The 23851-nt window shown below is 38.4% G+C and overlaps 1 protein-coding gene across 2 annotated transcripts in view; it reads left to right on the forward strand.

Moving 5' to 3' along the window:
• Positions 1-23851, forward strand: part of PHLPP2 (PH domain and leucine rich repeat protein phosphatase 2) — a 72927-nt gene that overhangs the window by 10007 nt on the left and 39069 nt on the right. The window contains exons 1-3 of one of the 2 annotated variants that reach the window (XM_030863443.2): positions 1231-1277; positions 8294-8427; positions 21660-21850. In XM_030863443.2, the coding sequence (XP_030719303.2) occupies positions 8409-8427; positions 21660-21850 (210 nt within the window). In that variant the 5' untranslated portion in view covers positions 1231-1277; positions 8294-8408. Of the gene's footprint in view, positions 1-1230; positions 1278-8293; positions 8428-21659; positions 21851-23851 lie in introns of those variants that run through there. The other variant, XM_030863437.2, reaches the window with a different exon arrangement.

The following is a 23851-nucleotide window of genomic DNA, read 5'->3' on the forward strand; positions in this document are numbered from 1 at the left end:
GGAGAAAACCCCACTTGAATTGGCTTGCTACTACTAGTTGTGTAGCTAAGAATCCAAATGTGATACAATTTACTTTAGTGAATCTAAACTGTACTTAAAATGGAGAGTTTGTCTCTTTTTAGTCCTGTAGCCTTGATAATTTCTAATGAAATAGCTCTTTGAAAACATAATTGATTATAAAATAATGAAAACACTGTTGAACTGTGGTTTGAAGATATGAATATATTTTCTTTTTTAAAAAATTTAAAAAAATTTGTACAATTTTTAAAGGTTACACTCCATTTGCAGTTATTATAAAATATTGGCTGTATCCCCTGTGCTGTACACTACATCCTTGTAGCCTGTCTGACACCCAGTAGTTTGTGCCTCCCACTACCGCCTCCACCACCCCCCCACCCCCCGCCCCGGCTGTGTTGCTCCTCCACCCCCCACGGTAGCCCCTAGTTTGTTCTCTATATTTGCAAGGCTGCTTCTTTTTTGCTACATTCACTAGTTTGTTGTGTTTTTAGATTCCACATAGAAGTGCGATCATACATTATTTGAGATCCGAATATATTCTCATCGCTGGAATAGGAGCTCAAGAAGCCTCAGCCAGCCAAAGAAATGATGATGATATATTTTAGCTAACATTAAGTGCTTTCTTTTGCTAGTTAACGCGCTTACTGCTTTATGCACATTTTCTCATTAAATCCTCACAGTAACTCTAAGAGAGGTAGGGTTATTCCTTTCCAATGAGGAAAATTGAGGCTCTTCGAGAGGTCCAGTAACTTGTTCAAGGCCAGGCAGGTACTGCCAAGCAGTTGGAATGTTGACATCATTCATGATAGATGGTGGACTTCCTTCCGAGTAAAGGCCCTCCCGGAGGGGAACTGGCACAGTGTGCCTTGCTCAGTTTCACTATTTAATCATAATTGTTTAAAGATCTTTTTTAGACCTCTTACTCAACGGTTAATTGCTTGAGTTCAGTCTTACGTTTATCGCATCAGAAGAATAGGTACTTTCTTTGTAATAGCTCTTCATAAGATAGTTGACAGTCTAACACAATATCTTTTTTTAATAACATTTTTTGCTGCTTAATGAAGTGTGATTTATATTCATTGTAGAAATTTTGGAAAAATGAAAAAGTATAAAGAAATAATTTTCATTGCTTATGCTTTTTGTAGATTATCTCACTTAATCCTCATAACAATCTTGTGAGGTAAATACTTTCCCTATTTTATAGATGAGGAAAATGAGTCTTAAAAGAGTTAATCATCTCACCTAGAATCACTTGGCTGGTAAGTGTAGAGCTGGAATTTGAACTCTGGCATTCTGACACCAGATTCCATATATTACCTCCCCCTTCCCCCGCCATGCTGACATTTTTTTTCCAGATCTTTTTCAAAATGAGTGTGTGTGTGTGTAATTTTTTTAAATTACGTATTTGGACCCACACCATATATTCAATTTTATTTACTGCTTACTTCAATTAATTTCCTTGTGTCATTAAAAATTCCTTAGATACCAGTTTTAATAACTACAGAATATTCTATTTTATGCATATACTATAACTTGTTTAAAATTTGAGAAATTATGTGCAGTAATGGTGTAGAGCTTGGATTCTGGATTGAGAGTGTGTGTGTTCAAATTGGCTGTGTTACTATGCAAGTTGCCTAACGCTTTGTCCTCAGTTTACTAATCTGTACAATGGAGGATGATGATATCTACATTATAGAGTTATCACGAGGATTAAATAGATTATACATGTTATGAAGATTAAGTGAATTAATACTTGTAACGCTTCTTAAACTCGAATGTCCAGCTGGGGAGCTTGTTAAAATGCAGATTCTGATTCAGTGGCTCTGGGGTGGGGCCTATGGGTCTATATTTCTATTAAGCTCCTAAGTGATGTGCTACACTTTGAGGAGCAAGGAAGTAAACTTCTTAAAATGATGCCTGGACCTAGTAAGTGCTCAATAAGTGTTACCTGTTTGGGTTGTTTCAAGTCACTCAACCCTTAGAAGTAGTGTGATGACTAAACCTTTGCCCATGACTCTTTACATTGTTGATCTCCGTGAACTAGGTCCTAGAAATGGGATTACTGGCACTAAAATTACCCCATGTTTTTCCTAAATCATCCATGATTTCCTTCTTTCCTTACTCTTTTTTAATCATGGACTTGTCACTTGAATTTAACAGAGGGATTACTAGTTTATAGAATTTTAGCACTTGAAGGAACCTAAGAGAGATGCCTACTAGCAGGGGTCTCCAACCCCTGGCACTGGGCCACACAGCAGGAGGTAAGCAGTGAGTGAGTGAAGCTTCATCTGCTGCTCCCCATTGCTCACATTACCGCCTGAACCCCCTCCCGCTGCCCCCCACCAGCCTCCCTGCCACCGGTCCGTAGAAAAATTGTCTTTCACGAAACCGGCCCCTGGTGCCAAAAAGGCTGGAGACTGCTGCCTACTAGTAAAATGAACCCAACCTACCAGCCTCACCATCCACTGCCCTTTCCATCCGGAAATACGTGTGGGGGCAGGGCTTTTGGTTATCACAGCTACAGGGGAGGGTTACCAGCATCTAGGGTCAGCATTCGGGACAGGGAGCTTTAATGTCCTCAATGTGTGGGACCATCTTGTACAGCAAAGAATTGTCCTACCTAAAAGGCCAGTAACTTCCCCATGGGAATCACTGAAACCATTTTCTTTCGTTTTATGGATGTGAAACAGAGGCCTGGAGAGGTCAGGTCCAAAGCACATTCCTGCAGCTGCCTGGTGCTAGTGCTCTAGTTGGAACACAAGTATCCTGTCTCCCAGTCCAGTGCCCTTTACATGATACTATTTGGTCTGTCTGTTTTATTGGACTGTTAAAGTGACAGATGACTCAGTAGTGAAGCTTAGTGTAGTCATTGCCTTCTCTTTGAAAAGTTGTAAAAATATCACATGTAACAAAATGAAGTGCCCTTTGGCTCATGGTCATATCTTTACTTTTATTTTCAGTCATCAAAATGACTAAGATTTCTGTGGTTGATACACTATCTTTTAAGATAAGCTAAGAACAGATAAAATATATCTAACAGAAAATTATGCCCTCAGGATTTGGGATCCTGAGTTCTAATTCCTTTACTATCACTGACTTGCTGGGTGACCTCTTAACAAGTCACTATAGTTTTGTTTTACCATATTTTGATATTGTAAAAGTGGAATGAAAAGTCCTGTTTCAGGATACATACTGAGCTGATTAACCCTGAGGAAGGAAAAGGATTATTTTTGTTTTGTGTTTCATATTTCTGTAGTATTTTAAAGCTTTAAAAGAATGTGTTACACATTAAGTAATTTGTTTTTATTAAAACTTTGTTTTGTTTTTACATTTTAATACTTCTAAAATCAGTGTGTATCTTACAGTTGTTGGTAGGTCATAGTCTAACTGGCAGTGTTTTTTCTTTCTTAATGGTTGTTACAATGCCATCTGGTTTACTGCAGTACAGTTCTGACACTAACCACGCAGAGTCTGCACAAACTTCCTTCACAAGTTAAAGGACATTACACCTGAGACTAACACAACGTTGTTAATCAGCTATACTCCAATATAAAATAAAAATTAAACAAACAAACAAACAATTTAAAGGGCCTGGTCTCCAACAAGACCACCCTGACTTTACACTCTGGTTGCACTTCAGGCCAACTGGATAAAAATTTAGGGGGCTCCCATGACCCCTTCAGGTTCAATAATTCACTAGAATATCTCACAGAACACAAGAAAGCAGTATTTAAGATTACAATTTTCGTATAAAGGATACAAATCAGGACCAGCAAAATGAAGACACACATAGGGCGAGGTCTGGGAGCATCCTTGTTACCCTCCCAGCACATTAGTGTGTTCATCCATCAGGAAGCTTCAGTACAGAGTTTTTATTGAGGTATTATAGCGTAGGCTTGACCGATTTAATCATTGATCAGGTAGGTGCTTGAACTCAAATCTCCAGCCCTCCCCTCTCCCAAGGTCGGGCTCACTCCAAGCCCCAGCCCTGTCTTCACGTGGTTGGTCTTTCTGGTGACCAGCCCCCATCCTGAGTCAGCTCATTTCTTAGCATAAACCTAGGGGTTATCCAAGGGGCTCATGAATAACTAAGACACTCTCATTACTCATGAAACTCTGAGGATTTAGAATCTACCCCACAGGAACCAGGGACCACAAAGGCTAGAAAGACTCTCATACAACAATGATGCATAAAAATAGTCTATCTTTCAAACGATGATGTATTAGACTAATGACGTACAGTAATTTTAAAACATAACTTTTTATGTTTCTTGATGTAAGTTAACATATGAAGTGCTTTGAGCTCTCTTCTGCATACATTTTTAATCTACATTTAGAAAATAATATTGTTTCCCTAAAGGAGGCTAGGCTTTGTAAGGAAACCGACACAGGTTCAAACCCTGATGCCATATGTACTAATTGTGTGACTCTCTGAACCTCATTTTTCTTATTTCCTAGTTTTGTAAAATGTGAGATACTTCCCAGCATAGTGTCAGGTATGGGGTAAACATTCATTGAAGTATCCTTGTTGTCTGTATCATGATCTGTGTTGTCGGTCTTCAAATTTTGCAGATTTTACCTTTATAGATGGCCAGAGATTGAGTTTTAACCTGACTTTGATGTAGAGAATGCTGTTCTGCTTTGTTAGGGTCTTGGATACAATATGTTGGGTTTTAATAATGTATACTTTTGGGCTTCCCTGGTGGTGCAGTGGTTGAGAGTCCGCCTGCCGATGCAGGGGACCTGGGTTCGTGCCCTGGTCCAGGAAGATCCCACATGCCGCGGAGCGGCTGGGCCCGTGAGTCATGGCCGCTGAGCCTGCGCATCCGGAGCCTGTGCTCCGCAAAGGGAGAGGCCACAACAGTGAGAGGCCCGCGTACCAAAAAAAAAAGAAAAAGAATGTATACTTTTGCCTCCCACTATTAACTAGAATTCTTGTGAAATGATACCTGGAATGAAATGTACTCTTCTCTTACCTCTAACTTAACTGTGGGCGCTGTTCAGATTGGCTAAGAGCTGCAAACACTGTTGATAGCATTACTGTATTGGTTGGCTGGTTTGGAGAAAAATAACCATATCCACATATATTCAGATTTACAAGGACTATTGTAGCTCCTTGAAGCATTAGAAGCAAACTAAAACTGTTAACAATAGTCATATTGTCTCTTCTTAAAGCCGCAGTGGAAGTATTTCAAATGCTGAATGGAACCTTTCTTTGCTAACATACTCTCTCCTACACCTGTTTTGCAGTATATATATTTCCTTTGATTTGTGAGAGATTTAACACACAGCTAATTAGCAGCCTGTTAAACTTTTGGAACTTTGAAACACAAAATTGATCCGTAAGCATATTACAGCATTTCCCTCCCCCATACTCTACTCTCTTAAGCAGATGAGTTTAATGAGTAAATGGAATTAGTCCCTCGTTTTACTTGTTTTTGCAGTTCTTGAACTATTTCTTGTTTGCTCATTTATGCTAAATTAATAAGAGCAGATGTTGAGATTCTGTTGATTTTTTTTTTCCCTATCCCACCAGGGAGAATACTTTCTTTAGGTGGAAATATATAAAGAGGTTTTCCAAAATCTACAGAGCCTTTTTAGACCAGGACATTTGATCAGGTAAAATATGTCAGAATTAGGATATTTCCATTTCTCCTGGTTTTCCAGAGAGAAATAGGAAAATTGAGTTAGTGAGCTTTAGCCTGAAAGTATTAATAATGTTTCTTGGTCTTGAATATGTGATCATTATATGGAATTATATTTAAATACATTGATCTCTGTATCCAAAAATAATAGCAGTGTTCACGTAGAATTTGTATTATATTAGCAAGGTGTCTTAAATACCTGAAAGAGCCCTGAGTTTTAAAAGACGCTGAAGATCATCTGGCCCAACTTGGTTCTTAGAGGAGACTCGTCTAAAGTGTCCGTGACAGAGGGCTCTCTAGGTCTCTGTGAACTATTTTGAGAGGTAGTGTGTTTCATTATTGGGCTTCTCTAATCATTAAGGTTTTTCCTCATTTTTTAATCAAGTCTACCTGTGCAACTTCTCCTTGGTCCTAGTCCTATTCTTTGGAGCAATCTAGATAGAGTAAGTCTAATCCTTCTTGACATTGGAAGGTAGAGAGGGCTCTTTGTGCCCTTGGTCACCTTGTCTTCAAGTTAATCCTTCAGTCAGTCTTCCTATTACATGGCTAATTGACCCGTCCAGGATATAGTTTATTAGAAGTCTCTCTTAAAATGCATCCTTCTTAGAAGAATTCTACCATTGTACTGGGAAGGTGCCTAATTGTCACAGCCCTTTGTGGATTTTTATTTTATTTGGCTAGAGATTAATTGTAACTGATATTTTTATTCTGAAAAGTTTATTTTTCATTTCTATTAAATTCAATATTTATTGGTCTTTGTAGGCTTTTAGTTCTTTGGTCATTCCCCGTGTAGTAGTTCTGAGCTGATGGAAGCTGAAAGTCAGAACTGAACAGTCAGGAGGGGCCAGGAGGTGGTTTTACTTTATTTTTATTTATTTATTTTAGATTTTTTAAAAAATGTTTATTTATTTGGCTGTGTTGGGTCTTAGTTGCGGCATGAGGGATCTAGTTCCCTGACCAGGGATCGAACCCTGGCCCCCTGCATTGGGAGCGTGGAGTCTTAGCCACTGGACCACCAGGGAAGTCCCTATTTTTATTTTTTACTTTCTGTACTCATCAATATGATTTCCATTCCTAAATTACCATATTTTTACAGTTGTTTATATTCCACTTTGTAGTATTCCCATTTCATGTTTTTTTAAATTAAAGCATATTGTCAACCAGTATTTTCTAGTTCTTTAACCACAAAACACAGAGTTCTTTCATATATTTTTGCCATGATGGAAGATTTATCATGTTTCTTCTGATTAATACAAGACTTAAGTTTTCTAAACAGAATCCTTTTAGGATATGAATAATGTTCTTCAAGATCTTTTAAACATACAGGCTTTCCTATACTTGTTTTTTGGTTGTTGTTTCAGATAGGGGAGACATTTTATTTTTATTCTAATTAAAATTTTATTCCATTCCTAAGAATTTTTTTGAATAATGTCAGTACATTATTGAACACTACTACATGCCAAATAATTTGCTAAGCACTTTGTATGCTATGTGATATCTTCTTGTAAGCAAATAAATAAATACTTCTAATAACAACTCTGTGAGTTAGGCACTACCCATTATACTGATGAGGAATTTAAGACAATGAGGTTAAATAACTTGTCTAGGGGCATACATGCAGTTGATAAGTGGCAGAAGTGAGACTCAAACCCAGGCAGTCTGACTTTTGGAGCTCATGCTCTTAGCTGGTGTATTTATGACTCTTTGCTTTCTGATAAAAGAATTGTAAATGAGCTGCCTTAAGTCTGTGTGATTTTAAAATATGCAGTGTCACCAGAAGCCACAAGTGATTACTAACATTCTGGTTTTACCTAGCTTTCAGTCAGAACCATGTAATCTAATGATTTCTGGGGAATTACTGGGCAGTTCATTCCTAGTTTTTATGGAAAAATCATCTGTGAAGCCAGAGGAAATATATAGGATATAGTCAGCAACCCAAAGTCTCCATTTATAATTGTGTTGCAGCTTATGTGAAATCAGTTATGGCCAGGTACAATCTTTTATATCTCATAATTTCAATTCGATGCCTTTAAGTTTGAAGCGGAGGTTCTCAAAGGGCCCTCTGGGGGTCTCTGAGACTTTTTGAAGAGGTGCATGAGCTCAAAACTCTTTCATAATAATGAGGTATTAATTTCTTTTTCACGTTCAGTCTTGTAAGTATACAGTGGAGTTTTCTAGAGGCTACATATCTGAGAATCTAGCTGTCTTCTATTAAACCAGCTGTTAAAGAGATTTATAAAATATAAAATAATGCAAGTCTTCTCACTAAATTTATTTTATTCTGAAAATATAGTTTTCAAAAAATATTTGTTAACATGTAATGTGTTTATTGTTGTTATTTTAAAATGAATAACTAAATATTTAGAAATTCTTAAGTTTAGTTTCTCATTCAGTAAATGTCAATAGATATACCCCATGTAAACAAAAGCTCTTTGGGGGCCTCAAAAACTATAGAGGGATCCCAAGACCAAAAACTTTGAGCACCACTTGTTTAGATTAGTTGTATCATGTGATATTAGAGAAAATCTTGATATAGAAGTAAAAATCTAGAGCATATTAAAAGATTTTAAAAATCAAATGAAGTGTGTTTATTACTTAACAAATATTTTTCTTTTGAATTGTATAAGCAGGAGACTGGAACCTACTGAACGACCTCTTCAGATTGTTTATGATTACTTGTCCAGGCTGGGGTTTGATGACCCTGTGCGCATACAGGAGGAGGCGGCAAATCCTGACCTTGGCTGTATGCTTCGATTTTATGGTGGTAAGGATTTATCATGGCTGTGTGTATACATTAATGACTTTTAATTGCTTATTTGTACCTCTGTCTGTCTTCAGCCTTTTAAAAAGATTTTATCCAAAGCCATTTTTAAGCCAATTCACTAATGTAGTTAGAAAACAACAGCAAAAACAGCCTTCCCTTTTTATTTTTGCTCTTTTTGTTCTGGTGTTTTGCTGACTTACAGAATTGTTACGTACTTTTGCCAGCATCTTGATCAAATCATAGCTTTAGTATCAGTTATATTTTCAAGTTCTTTATAAAGTCCATGAACTTCTGGATAGTTCGAGAATGTTGCAAAGTAGGTGGTTATTATCATATATGACTTAACATTTGATGAACACATCAGACGTGTATATTGTTGGATTTCGTAAGCTTTAAATCTTGGATATTTTACATGCTTTTCTCTTTTGGTGCATTTTTTCCCTATTGACTATTTTTCATCTGATCACTTTAGTCATAAAGTTAGCCTTAAGGAAGTCAGAATATTTCTGAATATTACTCTCCAAATACACATCAATAACTAATAATACTACTGAGTACCATTTTTTGAGTGCTTACTGTGTGCTTTTATGCTTGTGAATTACCCAGTTTACTCAGTATAGCCACCTTATGCTCTAGGAACTGTTGTCTCATTTTACAGAGACAGAGAAGTTAACTTGTTCAAGGTCATACAGCTAGTAAATAACAGAGCTATTTAACACCTACCAGTTTTGAGTTAATATGACCCATTTATCAAACAGTTGAACTAGTAACTAAGTTATTAGTGTATGTAGGCATAACCATTTACTAAGATTTCCTGCTCTCATTCCTCAAATTATTGATTTAATCTGAACTCTTGTGACACATGTCACAAGCCAGTTTTATTAAATGCACTTCACAAAAGATTTTATTTATAATTTTTCACCACAACAATATTTTCTGACATGTCCCTTAAAAGTTGGTTTCATTTTATTTTATTTCCATTCATTTTTCTCCTTTGTTAGTTCATGGAGGGAGAATAGTTGCTAGGTTGATGTTAAATCTGAGGAAAATCTTTTAAGACTAATTTGAGGAACACAACCGATCTATTACTGTAAAGCTTGGTTAAAAAATAATAATAAATCTTGGATAGTAACATGCTCTTTATATGTGGTTGCACATAAGTTCTTCACTCCATGTTTTCATTCTGGGATGAAAGTTGAGCCTTGAGATGCTGGCGAGCTCCTTTATAACCAGTGAGATTGCATTTGAAGTCAGTTATAACACAACAGTTGGCATGATTGCATTAATTTATTAATAACACCTGATAAATTGTAGCATGCCTAGGATCTTAATATTCCCTTAAGAGGATATTTCCAGTAAAGTCAAAAAGAGTACCAGTTTGGAGGGCTTCCCTGGTGGCACAGTGGTTAAGAATCCACCTGCCAGTGCAGGGGACACGGTCCGGGAAGATCCCACATGCCGCGGAGCAGCTAAGTCCGTGCGCTGCAACTACTGAGGCTGCGCTCTAGAGCCCGTGAGCCACAACTGCTGCAGCCCACATGCCTAGAGCCTGTGCTCCGCAACAAGAGAAGCCACCGCAAGGAGAAGCCCGCACACCGCAAGGAAGAGTAACCCCCGCTCGCGCAACTAGAGAAAGCCCATGTGCAGCAGCAAAGCCCAACGTAGCCAAAAATAAATAAATTAAAAAAAAAAAAAGAGTACCAGTTCCTAGTACTTACTATATTTGCGGGGGTGGGGGGGAGTCATTAACAGAGAACATTTCCAAAAGTGAGCTCTTTTAATTCAGAGAAGCTAGTATAATTTGAGTGAGAAAATTACATTTGAGAAAGAGGTTTTTAAAGCTAGTTACTTTTGAAAATAGGCAATATATGTATATGGCACCAGAAATAAAAGGTTAAAAAAAGTATGTATGTGTGTGTAGGTAGATAGATAGATAAGGGTATTTTCTGTTGGCTGTGTAACAAATTGCCTCAAAATTTAGTGACTTAGGACTTCCCTGGTGGCGCAGTGGTTAAGAATCCACCTGCCAATGCAGGGGACGCGGGTTTGATCCCTGGTCTGGGAAGATCCCACATGTTGCGGAGCGGCTAAGCCCGTGCACCACAGCTACTGAGACTGTGCTCTAGAGTCCGTGAGCCACGACTACTGAGCCCACATGCTGCAGCTACTGAAGCCCATGCGCCTAGAGCCCATGCTTCGCAACAAGAGAAGCCACCTCAGTGAGAAGCCCATGCACCGCAACGAAGAGTAGGCCCTGCTTGCTGCAACTAGAGAAAGCCCACGCACAGCAGTGGAGACCCAATTCAGCCAAAAAATAAATAAAAATTAAAAAAAAAATTTAGTGACTTAAAATGATATTAAATATTTATTTTTTAATTTATTTTTATTTTTTGGCCGCACCATGCGCAGCGTGTGGGCTCTTAGTTCTCTGACCAGGGATCAAACCCACACCCCCTGCAGTGGTAGCACAGAGTCTTAATCTCTGGACTGCCAAGGAAGTCCCGATATTATATCATACAGTTTCTATGGGTCAGAAATCTAGGAGGAATTAGCTGGATGGTTTTGGGTTGAGTCTCAGTGAGATAGTACTCATTATGTTGGCTGAAGCTGCAGTCATCTGAAGGCTTGAGTGGGGCTGGAAGATTCACTTCTAACATGGCTCACTCATGTGGCTGTTGGTAGAAGTCCCCAGTTTCTCACCAGTTTTTGGCAGGAGATCTCAGTTGCTCGCTATGTGAACCCTTCTCTAGGGCTGCTTAAGCGTCTTCACGATGTAGCAGCTAGCTGCCCCCAGTGATGAGAAACACACACATGCACATGAGTGCATGCATGCATGTGCACACAAACACATAACACACACACACAAACATACACACAACACACAGGCTTCAGTGTTTTTTATGACCTAGCCTCATAAGTCACCATTGTTTTCACCACTTTCTATTAGAATTGAGTCACCAAATACAGCCCACACTATATAGAGAAGGGAAATAGCCCTCACCTTTTTTTTTTTTAGGCCTCTCCTTTTGAAGAGAGGAGTTGTAAAGAATTTGAAGTATTCTTTTTGAAGCAAATAGCTTAGCAATCAGCTTTCAGTATTTCTTGCATAGAGTCTTTGGTGCGTTAGCTTAGCATATACTGTTAATGAGGCCAGGGTCAGAGGGCCTAAGTTCAAACCAGTGTTTTGCTTTGTTTGCTGGATATGAAACGTCTCCGGTACTCCAGGGGCCATTGTGCAAATGCTAGTTATCAGTCTTGCTGGGGGCGGTGCTGGGGGAAACTGAGTGGAGTGACTCAGTACAGATTCATGATATAAAAGCCTTGAAATAACATTTAACTAAAGATGAGTGGGTAGCATGATCAGTCACAGAGATTAAGAGAGCCCATTAATCAACTCCTTATTATGTAAGAGGAAGTGGCATCTAGAAGGTGTGATTTGCTAGTGATGTTGTAGTTCTGGGGTTGAATAGCTCAGGTAGCATAGCACCCAGCCTGAGCATTTCTTTCTGTTTGGTATTCTCTGTACACCTTGTTTGAGACAGTTTCATCCAAGGAGCATAAACACAAACAAAAGAAACCAGATACAAAAGAATTGCATATATAGTATGTTTCCATTCATTTAAAGTTTGAAAACAGGCAAAACTCAGCCGTATTGTTTAGAGATGTGTGACAGTACCACTCTCTGTCCATCCAAAGCTGCTCTTTCCTTCCTCCGTAATAAGACTTAGAGGTGGGCACATGACGGCCCAGCTACATCTCATTTCTCAGTCTTTTGTGCAGTTTGGTGTGCACCTGTGACTTTCTAAAGTGGTATGGAGTGGAATTGTGTGCCGCTTTTATACCTGGTTCCTAAAGCCTCCTGTGCACACTTCTTGCTCTTTTCCTCTTCTGTAGGGTAGGAAGGCAGTCATCAAGAGCAATATTGAAGTCATGTGTTGAAAATGGCAGAGCCACCATCAACTGGAGTTTCTCGACAGAGTTGACCCTGGAAACCCAGACTGCCCACCCTAGCAGAGAATTACATTTATCTTGTGTTTGGGCCAGTATATTCTTTTTGTTACGGTAGTTAAAAATTGCTGTAACTAATACATGAGTAGCAAAAACATAAAGAAAACAAGGAAATTATTATAAAAGTGAAGAGAATGGCTGACCTCTGGGGTAGAGGGAGGAAGTGATTCCTACAAGTAGAATTTTTGAGTTAATACAAGTATATACCGATAGTGGTTATCTATTAAGCAGTGATATATAATGTGATAATTATGATGTAATAATCAACTTGGTATATACCCGTTGAGAATTTTCTAACTTTTATTCCTATCTAATGTGTATTTGCAGAAATATATTTTGTTTACATAAATGCTGTCCTTTGGTGTTAGTCTTCATGCTTTTTTTCTCCCAACAGTGTTTTGGAGGTCTTTTCTTAACTGTCTTCTATATGCATTTCTTTATGTTGCATACTATTGGATGTCATGTATGTATTGTAGTTTATATAACAATTTCCCTAGTGATGGACTATTACAAATAGCACTGTAGTAAAATTGCATCTTTGTGCACCTGTGTTTCTTTTATTTTAAATGATGTAATTGGAATTTTTATTTTATTTATTTTTAAAAATTTATTTATTTTTGACTGCATAGGGTCTTCGTTGCTGTGCACGGGCTTTCTCTAGTTGCAGTGAGCAGGGGATACTCTTTGTTGCAGTGTGCAGGCTTCTCATTGCAGTGCCTTCTCTTGTTGTGGAGCACGGGCTCTAGGCGCACGGGCTTCAGTAGTTGTGGCTCACGGGCTCAGTCATTGTGGCTTGCAGGCTCTAGAGCACAGTCTCAGTAGTTGTAGCGCACGGGCTTTGTTGCTTCTCGGCATGTGGGATCTTCCCAGACCAGGGCTCGAACCCATGTCCCCTGCATTGGCAGGCGGATTCTTAACTACTGCACCACCAGGGAAGTCCCTGCACCTATGTTTCTTCAGAGTAAATCTCTAAACATGAAGTTATTGGGTCATAGGATATTTATTCTCATTTAAAATACTAATAGTTACTACTGCAAAACGAATGTATATCCCATCAGTATATCAGAGTACCCCTTTGCTCACAATATCACCTTTTAATATTATTAGCATTTAAAACTTTTACTAATCTAACGGATTAAATGTTGGTCTCGTTGTTTTGATTTTGTTTTCCTGATTACTAGTATGGTTGAATATTGTGTCATATTTACATTGATCTTTAAGTTTTCTTCTCCTTTGAATTAACCCTTGATATTTCTGTTGTTTATCCTTTTCCATATTGATCAGAAGGACATTTTTTTTTTTTTTTTTTTTTTGCGGTACACGGGCCTCTCACTGTTGTGTCCTCTCCCGTTGTGGAGCACAGGCTCCAGGCGCACAGGCTCAGCGGCCATGGCTCACGGGCCTAGCCGCTCTGCGGCATGTGGGACCTTCCCGGACCGGGGCACGAACCCGCGTCCCCTGCATCGGCAGGTGGACTCTCAACTACTGCGCTACCAGGGAAGCCCCAGAAGGACTTTTGTATATATTCTGAATATACATCCTCTGTATACTGTATTTGTGACACATTTTTTTTCCAACCTGTAACTTGTTTTGTAGTTTTGCGTATTGTTTTTTATTGTGCAGAAGTTTTATTTAATCAGATTTAGTCAGTCTTTTCCTTTAATACCTTTACGTTCCTTCCCTATCCTAGGAAATAAACATACTCTATATTTTCTTCTAGTACTTTTATATTTTTAGAATGTGATATGAGGTAGGGATCTAACTTTACTTTTTTCTCTGTTGATAGCCAGTTGTCCCAACAATACTTACGAAATAGCTCATCCTTTTCCTGCTGATTTGAAGCATCACCTTTATTATTATTAAGTTCCTATACAGGCGGGGGTCTGTTTTTGGATACTGTCCTATTACATTGATGTCTTTGTCTTATGCTAATACCAATGCTATTTTTAATATACCTATATGATAGATTCTGATAGTCGATAAGGAAGTTCCCATTCACTTTTCTTCTCTGAAAAATCAGGGATATCTCTAGAATCAAAGAAGTCTTTCTGAAGATGTAGTATTTGGGTTGGTTCTTTAAAAATCGACAGAATTTCAGTAATCAGAAAGGAAAAGGAGGACAGAGGTGGGGTACTAGGAATTTCAGTGCATGTTCTGTGAATCACACACACAGATAATTTGAGTCCAGATTGTTTTGGGCCTTGAGTGCAATATCAGGAGTTTAGCCTTCATTTGGCAGATGGTAGCAGAAGTGATGGGATCCAAGTGAGTCTGAGAAAGATGAATCTGGCACCAGAGCGAATAATAATTCAGGCCTGAATTAGTAGGGATCTGAACTAGGGAATGGGAAGGAATCATTCGTATAGAGACTTTTTGAAGGAATAGTCAGTAAGTGTTGATGGTTGATTGAAAAAAGGAGTTGAGGAAGAGAACCTAAGAGGCAAAGCTGGCTCTGAGGTTTTGAGGCTGGGTGGCTTCGGGAGACTGACAGGACTTGAGCTGTGAGAAGGATCTGGTTGGCAGGGATGGTGATGAATTGGTTTCAGGCATGTTTAATTGTAAGTGGTGGTAGACATCCAGTTGGAGATGTCTGGCAGTAGTTGGAAGTGTGAAACTAGGAGCTTTGGAAATACAAATCTGGGAGTCAGGTACATGGGAGTGTTAAATCCGTGGAAGTTGTTAAGATTATCTTGAAAATAATAAATATAGGAAAAGAAGGAGGCTTAAGGCAGAACTTTCACTATAACAACTAGCATTTGTTTTATACCCTTACTATGTGCTGAGCATGTACTGAGGTGCTGAGCACTCTATGTACCTTTTCTCATTTAATCCTTACAACCGTGTAGGTAGATATTATTACTCTGGAGAGGTCTTAACGGGTTCTAAATCTCTTCTTTTTTTTTTTAAATTAATTTATTTATTTATATTTGGCTGAGTTGGGTCTTTGTTGCTGCCCGCAGGCTTTCTCTAGTTGTGGCTAGCCGGGGCTACTCTTTGTTGCAGTGCACGGGCTTCTCACTGCGGTGGCTTCTCTTGTTGCGGAGCACGGGATCTAGGTGCGCGGGCTTCTTTAGTTGTGGCTCGCGGGCTCTGGAGTGCAGGCTCGGTAGTTGTGCCACACGGGCTTAGTTGCTCCGCGGCATGTGGTATCTTCCCGGACCAGGGCTCGAACCCGTGTCCCCTGCATTGGCAGGCGGATTCTTAACCACTGTGCCACCAGGGAAACCCTAAATCTCATCTTCTTAACCTCTAAGGTACTCTACCATATAGTTGATGGGGAAACAGTTTAGAAGAATAAGAGGGATCTATAAAATGTGAGAACTGGGAAAGACTAGGGATCATCTAATCCAACTCCTTGGTCTTAAACTTGGGAAACTAAGGCCTAAAAATATGGAACTTGTTCAGGGTCACAAAACCAGATTGTGGGATTGCTTAGCCACCACTACTTCACAAGATTTTCTACTGAAATACTTCAAATCAGAGCGTGTTCTTGTGTTGGGTGGGGGGGGGGTGGCTATTGCGAGTTTTAAATATGTTTTGAGGTTTCCTGTTTTACTCTTTAAATGTAAGTAAATGTTTCATTTTTACCCCCAAATATATCAACCAGTATTTATTTATTTGTCTGTTTAACTTTTTATTTTGAACTAGCTTTAGATTTTCAGAGCAGTTGGAATGATAGAGCTCCTGCACACACAGTGCACACACAGTCATTTGAGCTGTTGTTCCCGTATAAATAGTGCTTCATCTTTCTCTGGCTTCTTTAAAAATTTTTCCTTTGTCTTTAAGTTTCAGCAGTTTGATTATGAAGTGTCTGGGCTTGAATTTCGTTGAGTTTAGCCTGCTTGGGGTTCACCAATGCTCCAGGTATTCTGTTCAGGTTTTATAGGTGAATTCAGTGGGAGAGACAGGGTAGAGTGGGCTTTCTCTGTCTAACTCAGAACCAGAACCTTAATGGCATCTTTTGATTAAAAGAAGTATTTCATTTTGATATAGTCCAATTTAACAGTCTTTCCCTTTTTTCTTTTCTAGAAGCTATATTGCTTTGCCTTTCAGATTATATTCACAATCTGTCTGTGTGACTTCATTTTTTATTGTCTGTTTCGAGTTATCATCATGAGCTCATGGGCTTATTTATATTTGTTTCAATTCATTTGCAGCCATTTTTCTTTCTGATGCTCAATTTGTCCCATCTCAGCTAGGGGGAGCTCTTTCAGGTTGCTTTCTATGTCCTTCCAACATGACCCAACTACTGTCTTTGATAGCATTCTAGATTTTCCATTAAGTTCTTGATCTTTTCATCATCTGACTCACACCAGGAATAGATTATTTTTCTAAGGACTGGTTCATTTTAATGAAAAATGGTATTTAGAGACTGTCCTATGGGCAATAGACGTATTCATTGCTACAGGGTTGTCCTTGATGCTTTGTTTTCGAAGCTCTTTTTTTAATTATAAAAGCAATCCATTTTCTTTATAGAACATTTCAAAGTATAAATGTATAGGGAAATTTAAATTATCCCTGATTTTCCACTTAGAACCTTGGCTTTCAAGATTATAAGTCTGTTTTTTAATTAGAACTCTTAGACATTCCAAACGTTTATTAGAACTTCCTCATTCTGTTTTTTACCACTTTCAGAAGATCAGAGACTTGAGGCACTCTGAATATCTAGCAAACCCTCCATAAATAATAATAAACAGCATGTTATTTCATGTATAAATAACTTATCCTCCCCAAATTGAATATTCCTTTCTGAGAGTGGTGATGGATAGATTTAGATGGATAGATTAAATATAAAGAAATAAGGCCAAGGAAAGAGAGACTCAAAGAATTGTACATCCATTGATTTAACATCTGTTTCATGTAAACTTCAAAAGAGACTATTAGACAATTTGGAAGCATGAGAAGCTATAATGAAGTCCCATTTTTATTTGATGTAGCTAACTTTGTAATACATCACGCTGTTAACCAGGATGGGGAATATAAATGCAATAGCAAGTTTGGGAAAAATGATGAGATTAAAAAAAACCCAGCTTCATTGAGATATAATTCACATACCATAAAATTCACTCTTTAAAAGTGTACAATTCAGTGCTTTTTAGTATATTCAGAGAGTTGTGCAACCATCACCACTATCCAATTTTAGAACATGTTTATCACTGTAAAATGAGACCCCCATATCTGTTAGCAGCCATTCCTTATTTCCCACTCCCACAACACCTGGCAACCATGAATCCACTTTCTGTCTATATAGATTTGCCTATTCTGAACAATTGATACAAATGGAATCATACATACTTGGCTTTCTGTGGCTGGCTTCTTGTACTCAGCATAGTGTTTTAAGGTTCATCCATTTTGTAGCATGTGTCAGTACTTAATTTGTTTTCATGGCTGAATAATATTCCATTGTATGCATATACCACATTCTGTTTATCCACTCATCAGTTGATGGACATTTGTGTTGTTTCCTCTTTTTGGCTATTATGAATAATGCTACTGTGAACATTCATGTACAAGTTTTTGTGTGGACATATGTTTTTAGTTCCCTTGGATGTAGATGTAGGAGTAGAATTGCTGGATTATATGGTGACACTGTGTTTAAGCTTTAAGGAACTGTCAGACTGATTTCCAAAGTGATCGCACCATTTCATAATCCCCCCAACCATGAAGGGTTCTAATTTCTTTACATTCCCGCCAACACTTGTTATTGTTTGTCTTTTTTGATTATAGTCATCCTAGTGGGTGTGAACTGGTATCTCGTAGTTTTCATTTACATTTATCTAATAACTAATGAGGTTGAGCATCTTTTCATGTGCTTGTCGGTCTTTTGTGTATCTTCTTTGGGGAAATACCTGTTCAGTTACTTTGCCCAATTTTTAATGGGATTATTTGTCTTTTTATTGCTGAATTGTAATAGTTCTTTATTTTGAATACAAGTCTCTTATTAGGTATATGATTTGCAAATATTCTCTCCTGTTTTGTGAGTCTTCTTTTCACTTTCTTGATGGTGTCTGTTGAAGCACACAGCCTTTTATTTTCAAAGTCCAGTTTATCTGTATTTTCTTTTTCGTCACTTGTGCTTTTTATGTCAATATCTAAGAAACCATTGCCTATTCTAAATTTACAAGATTTATTCCTATCTTTTCTTTTAAAGTTTTATAGTTTTATTTCTTACATTTAGGTCTATAATCCATTTTGAATTAATTTTTGTGTATGGTGTGAGGTTAGGGATTCAACTTCTTTCTTTGGCATGTGGATATCCAGAATTCCCAGCACCATTTGTTGACAAGACAATTCCTTCCCCATTGAATTATCTTGGCACCCTTGTCAAAAATGAGTTGTCCATAAAGTAGGGGTTTTTTGGTGAACTCTCTATTCTGTTGCTTTATGTCTATCCTTATATCAGAACTGCACTTTATATGCCAGCTCCTTACTTTGTAGTACGTCTTGAAATTGGGAAATATGAGTCCTCCAATTTTGTTTTTCTTTTTCAAGATTGTTTTGAGTTGAAAAGCCTGTTTTCAACTGTTCAAGCTGTTCTGAGTCCATTGCATTCTATGGGAATTTTGGGATCAGTTTGTCAGTTTCTGTCATGAAGTTATCTAGAATTTTGGTAGGGATTGCGTTAAATCTGTAAATCAGTTTGGGGGGTTTTGCCATCTTAACAATATTAAGTCTTTCAACCCAGGGACACTGGCTGTCTTTCCATTCATTTATGTCTTTTATAATTTCTTACAACTATGTTTTATAGTTTCAGTATACAAGTTTTATAGTATTTTCATTTTATTCTTTTTGATGCTATTATAAATGCAATTGATTTCTTAATTTCACTTTTGAATTGTTTATTTCTAGTGCGTAGAAATACAGCTGATGTTTTAAAAATCTTGTATCCTGCAACCTGTCTGAACTCATTTGTTAGTTATAATAGTGTTTTTTTGGTGTGGCTTACCTAGGAAGGTAATTTTCTATATACAAGATCATATTATTTTCAAATAGAGATAGTTTTACTTTCTTTTCATTCTGATACTGGTTTTGTATCTGTAAAATTTTATTTTTTTGTTGAAGTATAGTTGATTTACAATGTTTCAGGTTTACAGCAAAGTGATTCAGTTTTATGTGTGTGTGTATGTGTGTGTGTGTATTCTTTTTGAGATACTTTTTTTGGTGGTGGGGGGGTGCCGTGCCGCGTGGCTTGTGGGATCTCAGTTCCTTGACCAGGGAGTGAACCCTGTGGCCATGGCAGTGAAAGAGCCAAATCCTAACCACTAGACCACCAGGGAACTCCCCTCAGATACTTTTCCACTACAGATTCTTATAAGATATTGAATATAGTTCCCTTTTCTATACAGTAGGTCCTTGTTGTTTATGTATTTTATATACAGTGGTCTGTATCTGTTAACCCCAAATTCCAAATTTATCCCCCCCTGCCCTTTTCCCCTTTGGCAACCGTAAGTTTGTCTTCTATGTCTATGAGTCTATGAATCTGTAAATTTGAGGTGAATGGGGACATCTGTTGGACATGTCTAGCAGGCAGTTGGATATATGAGATCAGAACTAAGGGAAGATTGGGGCAGGAGATAGAAATTTGAAAGCCCTTATCAACATATGAATAGTGTAGTTTTTGGGAAGTGGAAGCCAGATTGAAGTAAATTGAGTAAATAAAAGGTGAGGTAACAGAGATAGCTAATATAGAAGCACAAATGAGAAGAAAAGAGCCTCAAAAGGTTAAACTTATAGTTTCTTAAAATATGGTTTGTGGGCCATCTGCATTTAAGTTACTTGGCATACTTGTTAAAAATACATTTTCCTATGTTCCATCCCAGACCCTCTGAATTAGACTCTCTGTGGATAGGTCTTGGTGTTCTGCATTTTAAACTAATTCTTAGATAATTCTTGGGCACATAGGAATTAGAGAATCCCTCAACTAAAGGAATTCTGTTGAGAATGAAGGAATGGGAGAAAACTTGAGTGCTTTTGTAGCTTTGATAGAAACAATAGGGAGGGTGGAGTTGAAGAGTGAGAAGAATGAAGACCCAAACTCCCCAAGGAAGGTGGAATTTAGAAAAGAGATGAAAGGATTGGCCTAGAATAGAAGGAGAAATGACTCTTCCATACATCTGGTGTTAACATACAGAGTTTTAAAAGCTTTGAAGTAAGCTAGCCCATTTCTTCGTTTTTTTATATGGGAAAAACATAGTTAATAGGGCAAAGCAATGCTCAGGGTTCCATAATCAATTATGTAATAATACTGAGTACAACCCAGTTTTCTCAGTTCCCCGTTTATTGGTGTTTGCAAAGCCTCGTACTGTTGCTGATCCTGTTCATTTCTGTGTAGAGTTACTGTCTGTTTCTAGTAGTGCTTTAACCAAGAACATCTCTTCTGTCATAATGCTCTGTTTTGTTCACTATACCTCAGTCATATAAAGATTTCTAAAGGGTGGCAAAAAATAGAGAAGCTCTTGCATGCATGTATTGCTTCTGCCACCAGGATTGGGATAGTTGACTGAAATATCAGCCGAAAGCTTTTCTTCACAAAGAGCAGCAGTACCCTAAACCGTCCCCGTCCCCGTTCCCTGACCCTAACCCTAACCCCAACCCTAACCCTAACCCTTAGGGGGTTCTGTGTACAGAACTAGTTGTGTACAGAACTAGTTGTTCATTTCTTCATTCTAGAATAGACTAAGCACAACAGTGGCTGTCACTTATTCCATACTTGTTTTGTATCTAAAACTATGCTTAGTATTTTACATTCATTATCTTAGTTTTTTACAAGAACCATCTGAAGGTAGATAGTATTAAGATCCAAACTCTATAAATGAGGAAAGTCAAGGTCAGTGAGATTATCTAGTTCAATGAAACAAAGTGAGTGGCAGAACCAAGATCCAAACTCAGGTTTGAGTGTCTGACTCCCAAGTCCATGATCTTAACCACTCTGTCATTCTGTCTTTCTTTGTGTACATGGCAGATATGACTGTTGGAAGAAGGATTAACAATGGCATCCAAAATAACATGTTGTTCTCTAGACCACAATTTGTAGTGCTCCCATTATGTAACTTAGGGATGGACAACATTTTAAGACTGAGAGCTTATTTTGTAATACTTATATTGCTTGGTTACTTAAATCTACATTAGGGTTGCTGAATGTTAACGTGTAATACTTTCTTTTTCCCTTTCATTATTTTTATGCTACTTTAATGGTGGCTTTTGAAGTACTCTTTTCTTTTCAGAAAAACCATGCCAGATGGATCATCTGGATCGAATCCTTCTGTCTGGCATCTATAATGTACGAAAGGGAAAGACCCAGCTGCATAAGTGGGCTGAACGCCTGGTTGTTCTCTGTGGCACCTGCCTCATCGTTTCCTCAGTGAAGGATTGTCAGACTGGAAAGATGCACATTTTGCCTCTGGTTGGGGGAAAGGTAAGACTCACAGATGAATTATTCTTCCTCTAATCATCTTAATTAAAAAAATATCACATATGCTTTTCAGAGCTTTTTCCACATCTTTTCAAATAAACCAATATGAGCATTATTAAAGATTACGTCACAAAATTTTTGTGTTCTTAGTTTTAAACAAAACCACTCAGGCTAATTTAAGCATAAAACAAGTTCATGTACATCACGGACTCCCTGGGAGGTCCAAAGACTATCCATGCCCCAAATTCTGCTGCAGGACCCGTCTGTTGGAGAAACCCCTGCGTCCACTGCTAGGCACTAAATGCTCTCTCATTGGTACCACCAAGAGTAGACAGAGGATGCTGCCACTAGAAGCTGCCTTTGTAAACTAGAAGTAGCTGTTAGCATCCCCTCCAAAATAGATTCTTTCCTGTTTGTCTTTTTCCCCTGTTAGACTGAAATTCAGAGTCTGGAGTGGTCATAAGCTCCTACCCAGCAGCCAGAGAAACCTGCCATTTCTTGCATCTGTACTAGAGAATTCCCCATCATAGGAAAGGCAGTTCCAAGTCTGGAAAACAGATAATGTTTATAGGAAGTTATACATAATTTTATTTCCTTTATGTTGAATCTTGAAGATCATAAAACAATCTGAATTGAAGAGAACTTCCAGACAAAATGACTTTGTGAATCATGCTTTGAGATAGCCAGTTTGATCCAGATACACAGCAATATAGATAAAATACATATATTTAAAAAATAAACATATGAAAGGACATAGCTGGACTTAGGAATGTGGAATAGAAATGTAAGTGGTGAGGGCCTACTGGGCTCTGGGTCTGAAAGGTGGCAGCCTGGGGGTTTAGCTCCTATAAGTATCTGGGTCTAAAAGTACTCTGGTTATGATGGGGGACCTGGCCCAAGCTTATTGCTGGAAACTAGGAAATGAGTGGTATTCTTTGTTCCTGATAAAAAGCTGGAAAAAAACAAAAACCCAAACAAAAAACTTCTGTAAACCACTGACTGGAACCAAGGCTTGTTCCTGGCTGTGGTTCTAAACAGATGCGTGGACCCAGTTGTATGCCCTGTGACTAGGAAATGAACAAGCCCCACCTGGCCTAATAAATGAATGTGTGTCACTCCAGTATCATCCGTGGAACAGGAACCCACTACTACCAGTATGAGACCTGGTTCTATTTTTGGGGGCTGAAGGATAGTGAAGAAAGTAAGTGAAATTTCTCCAAAGGGAGAAGGTGAGTGAGGACAAGGTTGGAGGATTGGCGGAGAGGAAGTGGGAAACAGAGCAAGAAAGAAAGAAAAACAAACCTCCCATTTACGTAATTCTTGTCCGTTCTCTCTCTTCCCTCACTAATAGAATAGAATTGTGTTCAGGGTGGTGATGTGACCAAGATCAAAAACTCCTCAGCCTCCCTTGTAGCTAGTGGTGGCTAATAAATATAAACAGAAGTTTGCAGGTGGGACTTTTGGGAAAGGCCTTTAAAGTGGGAGAGACGTGGATGGCTTGACCCTTTGCCCTGCGTTTCCTTCGTTTATGGAACATAGTCTCTTGGTATTGGAGATGGAGCAGTCATATGGTGGCTGGAAACTGCAGGCATTTGCTGAGTGTGGCCTTCTGGAAAGCAGGAGGCGCCTGGGCCCCTGGTGGCAGGGCAGAGCTGCTGTAGCACTCCTGGACTGATGCTGTGTTTTTAAGCCACTACTTCACAGCTGAATGTAATGAACCAACGAACGTACTGAAGAATTTCACAGATAAAACGTATAAGAGAGCCCATAAGGGAGGGTCCAGTATACATCTAATAGCAGTTCCAGAGAGGAGAGTAAAGGAGAATGGATAAGCAATATCTGAAGAAATAACGGTTGAGATTTTTCTAGAAATAAAGACAGACATGAGTGTTCAGATTGAAAAGACACTGAGTACTGAACAGGATAAATAAAAATAAGTTGACACGTAGACACATTGCAGAACATGAAGGAGCAAATCACAGAAGCTTCCAGAAAGAAAAGATT

Source organism: Globicephala melas, chromosome 19 (genome assembly GCF_963455315.2).
Source record: "Globicephala melas chromosome 19, mGloMel1.2, whole genome shotgun sequence".
Classification (NCBI taxonomy): Eukaryota; Metazoa; Chordata; class Mammalia; order Artiodactyla; family Delphinidae; genus Globicephala; species Globicephala melas.